Source organism: Phodopus roborovskii, unplaced genomic scaffold (assembly GCF_943737965.1).
Source record: "Phodopus roborovskii unplaced genomic scaffold, PHOROB, whole genome shotgun sequence".
NCBI lineage: Eukaryota > Metazoa > Chordata > Mammalia > Rodentia > Cricetidae > Phodopus > Phodopus roborovskii.
The window spans coordinates 29,787,571-29,801,070 of record NW_026126459.1 but is presented as its reverse complement, the minus strand read 5'-3'; the positions used below and the strand labels follow the sequence as shown (position 1 = coordinate 29,801,070).

The 13,500-nt window shown below is 40.2% G+C and overlaps 1 protein-coding gene across 3 annotated transcripts in view; it reads right to left on the bottom strand.

Annotated features, from left to right (window-relative positions):
- The window catches only part of Nab1 (NGFI-A binding protein 1), a 40,365-nt gene that overhangs the window by 18,286 nt on the left and 8,579 nt on the right, over positions 1-13,500 (bottom strand). For all 3 annotated transcript variants that reach the window (XM_051190138.1, XM_051190136.1, XM_051190137.1), the window contains 3 exons: positions 11,624-12,458; positions 1,598-1,731; positions 297-348 (listed from right to left, as the gene is read on the bottom strand). In XM_051190138.1, coding sequence (XP_051046095.1) covers positions 297-348; positions 1,598-1,731; positions 11,624-12,439 — 1,002 coding nt within the window. In that variant the 5' untranslated portion in view covers positions 12,440-12,458. The remainder of the gene's footprint in view (positions 1-296; positions 349-1,597; positions 1,732-11,623; positions 12,459-13,500) is intronic.

Below are 13,500 nucleotides of genomic sequence, written 5' to 3'. Positions count from 1 at the left end.
AGACAAAATACTCACATACATAAAAATAATAAATCTAAAATATGTCTTCAAAAACTATCTCCTTGGTTTGCTCTCTGGGATTACTACATGTACTTCAGGGTAACAACATGCAATACTGCTTTTAAGAGTCTACAACTACATACATACATACATACATACATACATACATACATACATACATACTAAATTGTAGGCCATTCTTTTTTGTCTGAACTAAGAAGATTTTACATTATTTTGGTGATCTTACAAATGAAGCAAAACTTATTGGCATACAAATACATTACATGCATACATACCTCCACTTTAATTCTCTTTGGAGACAATTCATCTCTTTCACCACATTTTAACCTAAAGGGAAGGGAGAAAAAAAAGCTTGAGAAGATAACAAATTTTATTACTGAGTGATCTCAGTCTGAAATGTTCCCTTGGAATATTTAATTCTGAAACCACAACAGGAAAAATGATATACAGTAATCATTTACATAATGGGAGAGACTGTCTCATCATTTCCAAGTTAATATTAGGGAAGCAATATTAAATATTTCAAGAACTCTACCAGAGAAAGCAGTATTTCATGACAATATAACAAAAAAAGAAAAGAAAGAAAGAAAGAAAAAAGTATCAAGAAATGTGTCTCTTTAAGAGTTCAGCAGGAATCACTTCAGATAAAATTATTAAATTGTCATTTGACATGAAATAAGATGTGTTGTGTCTATCTCTCAATGCTTCAGACAATCTGACTGGCTATGCCAGAATCACACTTCACACCTGTGACATGGCACCCATCAGTACTAGGACACCCATTCAATAAGTCACCAACTTTGATATATTCTTGTCAACTAAATTATGAGAAGTCAATCTAACCTGTTACTGTAAAAAGATACTAAAACATAAAAAGTATATCTTGGAATAGGCAAAACATAATTTTGCTTATTGTGACGTTATTTCCAATAATAAAAGACTACAACCAAGAAGGGACTGTGCCAATGCCCTCTTGTCTTCTTACACAACCAGCAAAGGAACCAGCTTCCTCGCAGACATCACCAAGTCCAGCTATTAGTAAGTGTGTACATGTAAGTCTGGAAAGCTGCAGAGACCTCAGTGTCACACTCAAAGCCAAGGTCTATGTGACAGAATGTCTACACCATGGGCAGAACATCACAGCCCTAGAAACCATATCTTTCAAAAGTGGGGACATAGAGGAAGATTACACAAAAACAGAAACTGCTCTTAGGGTATTAAGTTCCAGTGGCCACCGTGTAGTGGGCTGCTGAGGGTAGATTGCATACAGCTTATTTCAAATCTCAGAGAAAGACTTTGGGATGTCTTCACTAAGAACACATGATAAATGTTCGAACAAGTAGGCTTGACAACAGATTTCAGCATCATACAATGCACACATGATTTCAAATGGTACCTATTGATACATTTTTTTTATGTTTTTAAGAGCCAGTTAATTTAATTTAAAAAATCTCTTTGAACAGTGTTTTGAAAAGGTAATCATGTTACCTTTTCTGAGACACTCATAGCCTATCCATGAATGATGTTTCAAACTCCGCCCCTACCCAATCGTGCAGTTTCACCTCTCCGCTCTTACCTGGTGGCCCTGTATGTGTACTTATAGGTGACTTCTCGAGAGACCTGCCTAGCCAAGGCAAAAAGCTCATCTCTTCTTGTCAGCAGGGCGTTGTCCTTCACACAGAGCTGAGCGGCTGCTTCATTAACAGTGAGCTAAGCATCAAAAAAAAAAAAAAAAAGTTCACGAGAGATAATAAGCATTTCTATTTCATTAGATAATAGAATGTTTTGCTTACTGTGAAAAAAATTCACATAATTATAGGAAGAAATATTTCATAAACCCCCTCTCTCCCCAGTTACCCCTCATGTCAGGCTGCAGGGCAGTGGCTGACTTACTGACCTTCTGGAGCTCAAACAATTCGAAATAATTGCCTTACTTTTACCTACTTGTTATTCTGCATTTTTCGCTAGGTAGGGGGAGTTACGAATGATAAAGAAACACTCTGCATCTCATCTATTATGGAAAAACCCCAAAAGCTGGTTTTTGAAATGCTAATCTTTCGTTAGTTAAGCATGATCATACACAGCTGGTAGCATCTCTTAACTGAACTGCCATGAAAATTCCCAGCGCAACCCTGATCGAACTACTCAAACAGCAAAGTAATTGCACGTTTGAGTGACAGGGGAAAGGTGACATCTCAGAGGCTGTTTTATATTTACTCGATTCAATAACTCTTAAAATACTGCTAACATCATTGCTGGCTGATCAGACACCTGTGCTAGAAGTCAACATAGCAAGTCACACCGGAAGTCGTTAACAAGTCAGCATGTTCCCCACAGTCTGTCAAGCAAACCCAGGGAGCTACTGGTGGGCAAACCAGATTTCTTTTGGAAAGCAAGAAATGCCCTGCATCACAGTGTGGGCAGTGGCAGGAAGAGGGCTTGGTATTGACAGACCCGGGTTAATTCTGTTCTGCCACTCAGTCATGGTGTGTGAGTCTGGATGAACAAAAAGCTCTGTCTCCAGCCTTTCTGGGTGCAGCAGGAAGACAGCACCCCCTCAGAAGCTCCCCCAGGGGGAAAGTGAGGAGCCACACCTGGTGGAAAGCTGCTATTGGGGCTTAGTTCATGTTTCGCTTTAATTAGAAAGTTCAGGCACTGACCTCTTCTCTCTACCCAGGGATCTCACTGTTACTGCTAATAACGTCTCTTATTTCTCTACACTAAAAACTTTCAAGTCCCTTTTAATTTACATAATAATGTACCTTTTATTTTTTTTTAATCATGGTTTACGACAGAAACTTGGCACAATTACATCAGCACCTGATATGGGCACAATCAATGCTCAGTAATCATTGACTGATCAGTGAATTTTAAAATCCTTTCTAATGTCATTTTTGCTATACATATATAAAATGCCATGCATGGACCTCTTCCTTCTCTAGAAACAAATAAAGGTTCCTCTATTTAAGCCTACCTTACCTTTCCCAGGTTAGTATTTAATCCACCCATAATCTGTCACAGTATGTAGTATGACACAAGTGTCTAATGTCATGCTTAATGGTATGTAGCATGACACATGTGCCTGACATCATGCGTTAGCGTGTGTGCTATGCCATAAGTGACTGACATCACACTTAATTGTATGTAGCATTGCACAAGTATCTGACATCATGTGTTAGGGTATAAAGTATGACACAAGTGTCAGACATCATGTAGTACGGCATAAACATCTAACATTATGTGTTTGGATAAGTCTACCACCATCCTCCCTGAATTTCCAACTGACTGGAGCACATGTCCTGGGGGCTGGTTTTACTACTGACAACAAGGCTATAAACCTGGGCCTTCCAAGTATGTAAACTCTCAGCTGAGCTAAGCACGCAGCAGAAGACAATGGCCTCCTCCTTTCCCCTAAAGCATCAGCAAGGACCAGTTGTGTCCTCAAGGGTTTTCTTTTTCCTTGTCATCATTTGTGTTGCTTTTGAGGTGGGGTTTTATATATCCCAGGCTGGCCTCAAACTCTCTATGCAGCAGAGGATGGCCCTGAACTCCTGGTCCTCCTTCTCTACTTCCTAGCACCAGATTACGGCCATGTGCCACCGCACCTGGTCCCTGCTTTTGAAGGGACACCATGTGACTGAGACTAATAGGGAAACACAGTTCATAGAAGACACCTCATGAAGTGCAGGCTCAGCAAGCAGACCCTTCTCAAACTGCTTTCTGAGTAGCCATTTTTATACTCACAGATGTAAATTGCTATCTATGGGAAGCCAGGGATTGCCAGTGAGATACCTGAATTACCCACACTTCAGAACTGCCAGTTTAGGTACAACCACAGAAAACAATTTTTCAACATAAACTGAAAACTGTTTTATATTTCTTCTGAAAACTTACTGACAAGCAGGACAAACAATGTAACACATTCACTGTCATGGAATTTCAACTCCAATAGACTGGAAAAGTAGGAAGAACTTTCCCTGTTTTAAAGGACCCTCCTGTCAGCAAAATAAGACCTTGGCTCACTCCCAAGTGTAGTAAGATGATAAATTAGAGTCCCTCCCTTCTACCCATCTGTCAGTTATAACACAATTAAATAACTGACCCAGAGACTGATATTGGGGTTCAAACTTCAAGCTGAATATCAAAAAGCAAAACATCTGGCCACTAGCTTCTTACCTCTACCTCAGGCTGAAAAGGCTGATCCCGTCTCCATGATCTCTCCCCAAGCCTCAGACTGTACTCTCTCCTCAGCATGGCTGGAAAATGAATGCCTTCTACTACATATTGAAGACCCTGTTTCTATCTTTTATGCCCCTCTCTAGTGCTGGGAGTAAAAGCGTGTGATCTGTTACTCTTTTAGACTGATTATATCTCGTGTATCCCTGGGTGGCCTTGAACTCAGACAGATCCATCTACCTCTTAATCCTGATTCCTAGGATTAAATCTTCCTGCTGCTGGGATTAAAGGTGTGTGCCTGGCTTCTATGGCTTGTGGCTGACTTTGCTTTCTGAATCCTCAGGCAAGCTTTAGTAAATCATAAATAATATATCACCACAGTCAGTGTTCCCAGGATTTCAAGGCCTCCACTTGGCAATAATTAGCAAATCAGTGGCTAATATACTTTTAAAGAAAGATGCAGTTGCTGTCTCTAACACCACTAGCTTTTGCTGAATGCCACTGCTGCAATTTTGTCAAAGTAAAAAGTAAAGCATTTTTCTCCTTCAACTGGTTTATGCATTTCTCCTAATTCCTATTTTCATAACCCCAAATAGTAAGATTCCATTCTTATCATCATGTTCAAGATTTGCTCTCAATCATTTATGGCCAAACTTAAAACTTAACTGAGTTATCTTCGTCTTCAAAAGAGGCGGCTAAGCAATTCTGTGAAAGTTTCTTTCACTGTATTTAACATGTTCATCTTTAGTGACCAAATAACTGTAACTGTCAATGAAGTATTGTTGACATAAAAACACTTGGCAAATGCTACATGACAGAGAGCCTCAAAGGGTAACTGAAGTTTGTCTTTTGACATTCAAAAGGACAAAGACCATGATTGCCCAAAACAAGACATGAGGGTTAATTTCAATAGTCAACATGATGAGACCTGGGGAATGGGCCTCTGGGTGTGTCAATCACTAGGCTAGTTGGGGTAGGAAGGCATGCTCACTGTGGGTGACACCATTCCCTAGGCTGAAAGTCTAGATCAGCAGTTCTCAACCTGTGGGTCATGACCCCTCTGGCAAACCTCTATCTCCAAAAGTATTTACACTACAACTCACAACAGTAGCAAAATTACAGTTATAAAGTAGCAATGAAATAATTTTCTAGCTGGGGTCACCACAACATGCAGAGCTATACTAGGTTCGCTGCATTAGGAAGGTTGAGAACCATAGAAAGGAGAAAGTGAACTGGTCTTGAACATCCACTGCTCTGACCTTCCTGACTGTAAATGTAACATGACCAGCTGGTTCCAGTGCCACTGCCTCAACTTCCCACCAATGATGAACCATGCACGATTCACGTTAAAACTCTTCCTTGAGTTGCTTTTTTCAGGGTGTTTTAAGAACATAAAAACTACAATACAAGTCAAATCCAAAGCAAACAAAAAATCCAAAAAATGCTGAGTAAAACAGGCAGAGAGGGGAGGCAAGATGGCAGGGACATTCCCTGACATGCTTCATGGGCCAGAAAAGGAGTAACACATGTGAGCACAAAACAAAGATGGCAGAACCTCAAAGAGGAAGTTAAGGATGAAAAGTTTCCATCTTCACTAGGCTGGAAAGGGTGGGAAAGGACCAAGGAGCAAACTTTGGTGCTCCCCAAGGTGAGGAGTCCTAAACTGTGCTCTCCCATAAAGCTCCAAGCATTAGCATTAGAAAACAAGCTCCAACCCAGGAGCATACAGGGAAAGCCACCTGCCTTGAACCTCAGAGCTATGTGGAATACAAACAAGCCTCTTGGTCCTCACATAAGGCCTCACCACCAAATGGACTGAGAACTTATCCCCAAGTTTTTGTTTCCCTGTTAACCCATAGAAACAAAGCCAGTTATGTGCTAAGGAAAAGCTACTTCCTTCCAGGGTCTTCTAAACATTCTTAAAAATGTGAGTTCAGTCAAAGAAATCAGACATCAAAAAAAAAAAAAAAAAAAAAAAAAAAAAAAAGGGCCAGTGAGCTGATCGCCACCATGTTTTCTTGCCTAAGTTCAATCTCCAGCACTTCCATGGCAGAGAGAACCAACCACCACGTAATTCAGACAGAAATCATTAGAAAAAATAACGGTGGTGGGGGAGATTTATTCATGTTTAGAAACAACAACAAAAATTCTAAATAACGAGTCAGAAATCATAAAAAGAAAATAATAAATGTCAAAACTTTAAAAATAATAATGGATCCATGCATAGTGAAAACTCAAGAGCTATAACAACTTAAATCAGAAATAGAAAAATAATGAACACTAATGAACCACACACCCAATTTAATTTAGAAGAGGCCATAGACACAACACCACCAAAACCTCAATGAAGAATAACAAGTTCTTCAAATAGAACAAGATCTTTCTGTAAAACACAGAGAGACATTTTAGGATTCACAGGCCAGGCAGTGTCCAGCTGTCCAACTCTGCCACTGTAGCTTAAAAGCAACCACTGACATTATATAAAAAAAGCATGGGCTGTTGCAATAGTTTATTCACAAAAACAGGAGGCAGGCCAGCCCAGGCCCACGGACCCTTGTTTGTGCAGTGCTCAGAGAAAAACTGTTAAATGGGCAAGGGTGATGTGATGGGTGGGAGAGAGACCATGCAGACTAGGTTAGATAATAAAAGCTATAAATAACTTAGTGCCAGTGTTTGAAGATAAACTTACTCGCCATGTTTGAAAAATGTAAACACACTAAGTGATTGAAGAAGAAACAGACTACCTTTCCTACAATTTATTTCTTAAAGCCATCCAAGAAAGCCCGGCACATCTTTCCACGTGTCGGGTGGGGAAAAGCGCCCACTCGGAGCTGAAAGCATGAGTAAGGCATCCTAACTGTGCACAGCGTGTTCTTGTTTGGGAAGTGTTTCTTCTCTCGAAACCCAAACTGCTGGAATCTTCTGCAAAGTCTTATCTCTGGCTTCACACACCGAACAGGCAGCTGACTGTTTTGTGGGCCTGGGGCTTTATCTTGGTGACATCTCAGTAGCCAAGTGCCCACAGTTTTGGTGGAACTGTAACTTCCATGCTTCAGAGTCCCTTGATCAGCTGACAGATACTTTGCAGTACAAGCCATCGACGTGCTTATGTTTCTGCACTCTAAGTCCTTGCCATTTCCAATCTCCAGCTTACTTCACATCATCCATGGACTCAAGGTCCACAACACACTGCTCACTGCCTCTTATCTCCTACTGTAATTCTGGACAGATGAGATCTTCTGCCTGCTGAAATTCCTAGTACCACACCTGGGTTGTTCTGGTCCTTTAGCTCCTACCCCATACCAAGAATGTGACTGGTTCTGAGCCATTGCCCAGCATGATGTATGTGTGGTGTATGTGCACATCAATAACCTATTCTTTAACTTTAAAAGTATAGAACAATGTTCTATTGTGTAATTCTTCACTGTAGAGGATACAATGCTTTCGGGCAACAAATACAAAACTGTTTACAAGAAAAAGAAATTCCTACAGACTCATTGGAGTTGCTTTTTGCCACCTAGTGTCAGAGGTGCCAGTGCAAAACCACTACTAACTATAGACAACCCTTGGCTTTGAAAGATTTAAATGAAAGCATCAAAGGTTTTTATAAAGAAAACTCTCAGGACAGTTAGATGGGGCTAAGGAAGTCACATATTTCCTTTTTTTGGAAACTGAAGATAAGCTGGTATCATTTTTTCATCTTAAATATTTATAAATATTAAAAAGCCTTTCTCTGACTTATATAGTTATATTAGCTAATATTTTCATAATTCCTGAAAGGTCACAACAGTACTTCTACCTTTTTATCCTTTTGGAAATTAAGATTCCTATTGTTCTCCAGGGTCTGAGAGAATCTGAGGGTTGAAGAAAGCTGGGTAACTTAACTTCTATCCCCATCCACATTGTTTTGACAGATTCACACACTTGAGACTCAAGTATCAAGAACTGTCCAAGTGTTGTTAAGAAGCAAGACAACTTCCCCAAGGCTCCACCCACGCCTCCTAGCACCCATCACTTGACTTTCCAAAAGCTCTGCCCTATCTCCCAGTGCCCAGCCCCAAGAGACTAACACACCATCTATATCTACTTATCAAAGAGCCCTGCAGCAAACACCTTGCAGAAATACAATTCTCTTGAATTGTTTAATTTAAGGATGTTTTCATAGTGAAATTGATTAGAGCTATTAATGTTGTAAAAAGTCACTTTTACTTTGATAAAAATATGGGTTCTTTACTCAACTTTGTGCCTCATCTATAAAATTTTAAAAGTTACAGGAAAGATAGATTAAAGCATTAACTAAAATCACCAACACATTTCACCCCCTTCCTATGATTACAGCTTTCTTGCAGGATACCCTTATTCATTTACAGGTAGCAAAAATAGCACTAAAGAGCATCCAAGCGCTCTGGTGCAAGGGTCCCTGTGAGTCAGGGCAGATGCTGACACCCAATAACCTCCTATGCTAATCCCAACAGAAACTGGTCCACTCCGGTCAGTCATTGTTGCTACACAATTCTGCAGTCATAAACTTCAGCCTTCATACCCAAAGCCATTTATTTTAAAAGACCAGATGATGAACTGCTGAAAACCAACTAGTGATAGTCATTGAAAGGGTAGTGAAGTTAAAAAAAAAAATTCTCTTATTGTTTCACATATACTTACACCTTTAAAGCAGAGAAAAAAATTAAATATATGTAATATAGATTTCAACATACATAGAATTGGACCAAATAAGAAATGTACAAGATACATGTGAATAAAAGAATTACAAAATTAATTACTGAGGAATGTACCCCCATAGGTCCCATTACTATAAATATGCCAACTGTTACCAAGCTAACCTACACAATACAATATTTCTAGTCAAAATAACACATTTTTAAGAAACTTGATAAATGTATCTAGAATTTTATTTGCATGGAAAAAATGAATAAAATTACCAAAACCTCAACAACAAAACAAAACCCTGAAAAGCTGTAATGTGAGAATATACTTGGTCTTCCCTGTGGCAGACTGCCTCATAAAGCTACTGGGGTTTACAGTCTATGCCGGTGGGGGATACAAAACTCAGCTGAGCCTAACAAGGTCAGATCAACAGATACAACAGTAAAACAGTGAAACGTCAAAGGAAGAATGATCGTGTGGAGAAACAGTATTATATAAGACAAGGGTTTATGTCCATAAAATACAAGAAGTTCTCACCAATCTTTGGTTTGTTTTTTTTTTTGTTTGTTTGTTTGTTTGTTTGTTTTGTCTTTTGTTTTTTGTTTTGATTTGTTTTGTTTTGTTTTGAGACAGGGTCTCACTATATAACCCTGGCTGTCCTGCAACTCACTTTGTGGACCACACTGGTCTCAAACTCACAGAGATCCTGCCTCTGGCCCCTGAGTTCTGGGATTAAAGGTGTGCACCACTCTGCCCAAAACCAATCAACTTTTAAAACAACAACTGCAGTACTAGGATAGTTTCATGAACATAAAACTGATCATGTGTTACTGGAAAAGAAATCCATCACTCTCACGAGGAAATGAAAATCTGGGCAATAAATTCTTACCAGTTAATATTCACAAAGATTAAAATGTAAAGTTCATTATTAGCAAGTTGTGGATAAACAGACACTTGCATAACAATGATGGAAGGGCCATGTTCCCAGCCTTTTAGAAGGCGATTTTGCAGCAATTAGCAGTAGATTGAAACATCACATCTGCATACTCCCTGATCCCACAATTTATATGTTGTGATCCATTCCACAGAATACCCATAAGACTGTAAATGGTATGTGTGATTCGGGCTAGAGATGGCTCAATGATTAAGAGTGCACATTGTTCTTTCAGGGTCCCTGAACCCATGTCAGATGGCTTACAGCTGCCTATAACTCCAAGCTCCAGGATATGTAATATGGGTGGCCTCCATGGACACTAACACACATACCTATACAATAGACTCATAGATTAAATTAAAAATAATAAATACATTTAAGCATATGCCATAATGTTCACACACTAGTATATGTAAACGTTTTAAGCTGGCAACAATTAAAATGACATTTAAGTGAAGAGTTAAGGTGAATGAAGGCCCATAATGCAGCCAGAGAACTGACTGGGAACTGACTGGGCAGCTCTCTGGGGAGGCATGGTGTTTCACCACCAACAAAGGAATCTGGAAGACAGCTCATGAAACATGACCTCATGTCTGTATATGTGAAGATAAGTCTTGGGAAGTTTACAAATCAGTAATTTACCTCCTTCTATACCAGAATACAAAGAATGAATGTTCCTTTTCATATTAAAAGACAAGACTAGGGAGAAAGAAAATAATATTGAATGAGATACTATAGTCAACCTAAATTTTTTTCTAAAGGGTATATGGTTATTTAAAAAAAAAAAAAAAAAAAAAAAAAAAAAACTTCACCCACAAAAATCTTTTTTCACTCCTGAAATGCATCATTTTCTAAGCACTCATTGGATACATTAGACTCTAGGGATAAAAAGTGAAAAAGATATTAGCCAGCAAGGGACAGACCAGGGTACAAACACTACAACAAAGTGTTCTGGAGCTATTGTGACAAAAGTGGACGCAGTATGAAAAGGGAATGGATAGGCCATTCTACATGGAAGAAAAGATCACAGCAAAGACAAGCTTACATGTGCACCGAATTTTCAAGATAGATGTAGTCAAATAACAAGAGAAAAAAAGAAAGTGCAAAGATATATGCAATACACAAATGAGGTATACATACAACATATGTGTGTATATACACATTCACATATGCATGCTTAGAAAGTGTTGTGGAGATAACACAATGAGGCCTATGTATACTAGGTATCTAATCAAAGCAAGATTCAACACTATAATCTCACTCCCAACATTCATCTACCATAACTCTGTGTTCCATACGAGCTGGAAACTGCCTTACGCTGTGGTCATTTCATGGTGCTGTTTTGTTTTGCTTTGTTGTTTTCTTACAAAGTTTTACAAAAAAAAAAAGTTTTTAAAATGAAGATTCACTTTTAAAATTCTATTTTATTTTTATTTCTTGACTAAAAGACAAAGCACCTTGCAAATGCAAAGTCTCTGCTTCACTGCTTAAATTCTGACAGTTTTCAAAAGCTACCTTGCACTGTAGATTTAAAACTCCAATGTGTTTGAATTCAACACAAGACAGCCCTGGGGCAACAAACAGCCTCTGTTCACAACAGAGCTGGCATACTTCAGCATTTTCAGGGCTGCGCCTCCCCTGCAAGCCATCAGCAAACTCTTTGCAGGGAACAGCAAACAGAACACACAGACACACACATAGACACACACACACAGACACACACACACACAGGCACACACACACACAGACAGACACACACACAGACAGACAGACAGACAGACAGACACACACACACACACACACACACACACACACACACACTCTTACCTCATGCAAGGTGAGGTGTTTGCCATCCTTTCTCTTGGAGTCGAATCGCCCATAGATGGCGCTGTACTTTCGAATCTCCTCTTCTTTGTGGGGATCTTCATCACTCATCTCGAAGATGTGACCAATCATTTTGGCCAACTTCTTATTGTTCTTGAGCAGCTCTTTTACTTCATTCAAGTCACTTTTGGGCAATGTGGAGGCCATCCGCTCCACACACTCAGCCACAGAGAGTGCGGCGGCAGCATCCAGGGCCTCGCTGCTTTCCTTTGGGGAGGCTGGGGAGCCCAGGTCTGCCGGGGAGAGGCTGTGCTCACTCTCAGTGGCATGGTGTCCTTGCCAGAGTCTGGACTCACTGACACTCTGCAGTGCCAAACTTCCCACCTCTGACTTGCCCTGACCCAAGCTCTGCACACACGTGGTGGCGGCACACTTTGGGATTTTTAAATGTGGTTCTCGTGCACTGCTATTCCTTTCATAACTATTGCAGGATATTCCCAACCATGTTGGTGATCCCTCTGGTAACTTATAGATGGGTATGCTACTGACAGGAAGGGAAGTCAGTGGCTGATTGAAAAGGCCAGGGTTTGTAACCCAGTCTCTCAAAGCCTTCTGCAGCCTTCTAACGTGAAGGGGCTTGCTTGCCATGCCCACGAGTGCCATGATTTCCAAAAATTCCTCTTCTCCAGCTTCACAGAGTTGCTGGACATCATCTCCACCTTGCTGGATGAAGGCATCAAAGTAAGAAAGCAGATTGGCTTTCTGCAGTATTCTATACAGCTGCAGCTCCCCCAGGGTCCTGGGTAAGGCTGTGGCCATTACTATGGATGGGCTTAACCTACAAGAAGAAAAGAGAAAACACTCACTATACTTGCTTCAAGCTTCATAGGTAGGTTGAGACACTGTAAGATTTAGATGGGCAACAAAGGCAGCACAAGACACGACACATTTGCAGAGCAATTGACAATTAAGGACGCTTTCTCCCAACACACGTATTTTATCCAAGTCTGTACTCACACTCCGTTGCTGACCTGACCTATGTTCTCAAAGGAAAACAGCCACTAAACACGGACTGGGAACTGAGACCAATGCTCACAGGGTTTATGCCACACTGTCAGCTTTACACTGTCTTTCCTTCACGGTGTGCTCATGGAGGTAAAGAGCAGTAAGAGTTAGCAGGAAGAAAGAAGCCATTACAATGCCATTCACTGAACTCTTGTTTGTGCCTGGCAACATGATAAACATTATCATAGTATGTCTAATCTGCATGTAAACCCCCTGAGACATACTATACATCCCAGTCTATAATTTAGCCAGTGGAGAGATTTCAATATGAATTGAAGGTAAGAAAATAGGTAGCCTATTTAGAGATGGGTGGGGTGAGGGAAGGAGCTGTGAAATGTGTGATCACTCAGATATATGGGATAAGGAAGGGGGCAGATTTATCATTTATCAACACTTTCCATGAGTTCAGGAAGGAAAGGTTTCAGGTACCTTCATTAAGCAAAGCAACTTTGTAACCAACACATGTATAAATTGAAAGACGGTAGTCATAGAGAGCCAACACACTCATACCATGGGGGAAGACCAACTCTACTGTAGAGGGCAGATGACTGGAGGCAACAGACGCAGAGATGCTCAGAAAGTCACCATGTCTGGGCCTGTTTTTAAAAGACTAGAATGCTATAGAAATGACAATTTCAGCTCTTCCTCCCCCAATACAGAAGGAGTCTACTACACTAAGAACTGCCTACCTACTCAGAACTACCTCCTGGGACCTCTGAAACCCACATTTTGATCAACTACCAACCTCCTCCAATGCCATGGCTTTCTGTTTACATGGAGTAGTCTCTCTGTTTACATGGACCAGTATAAGGATG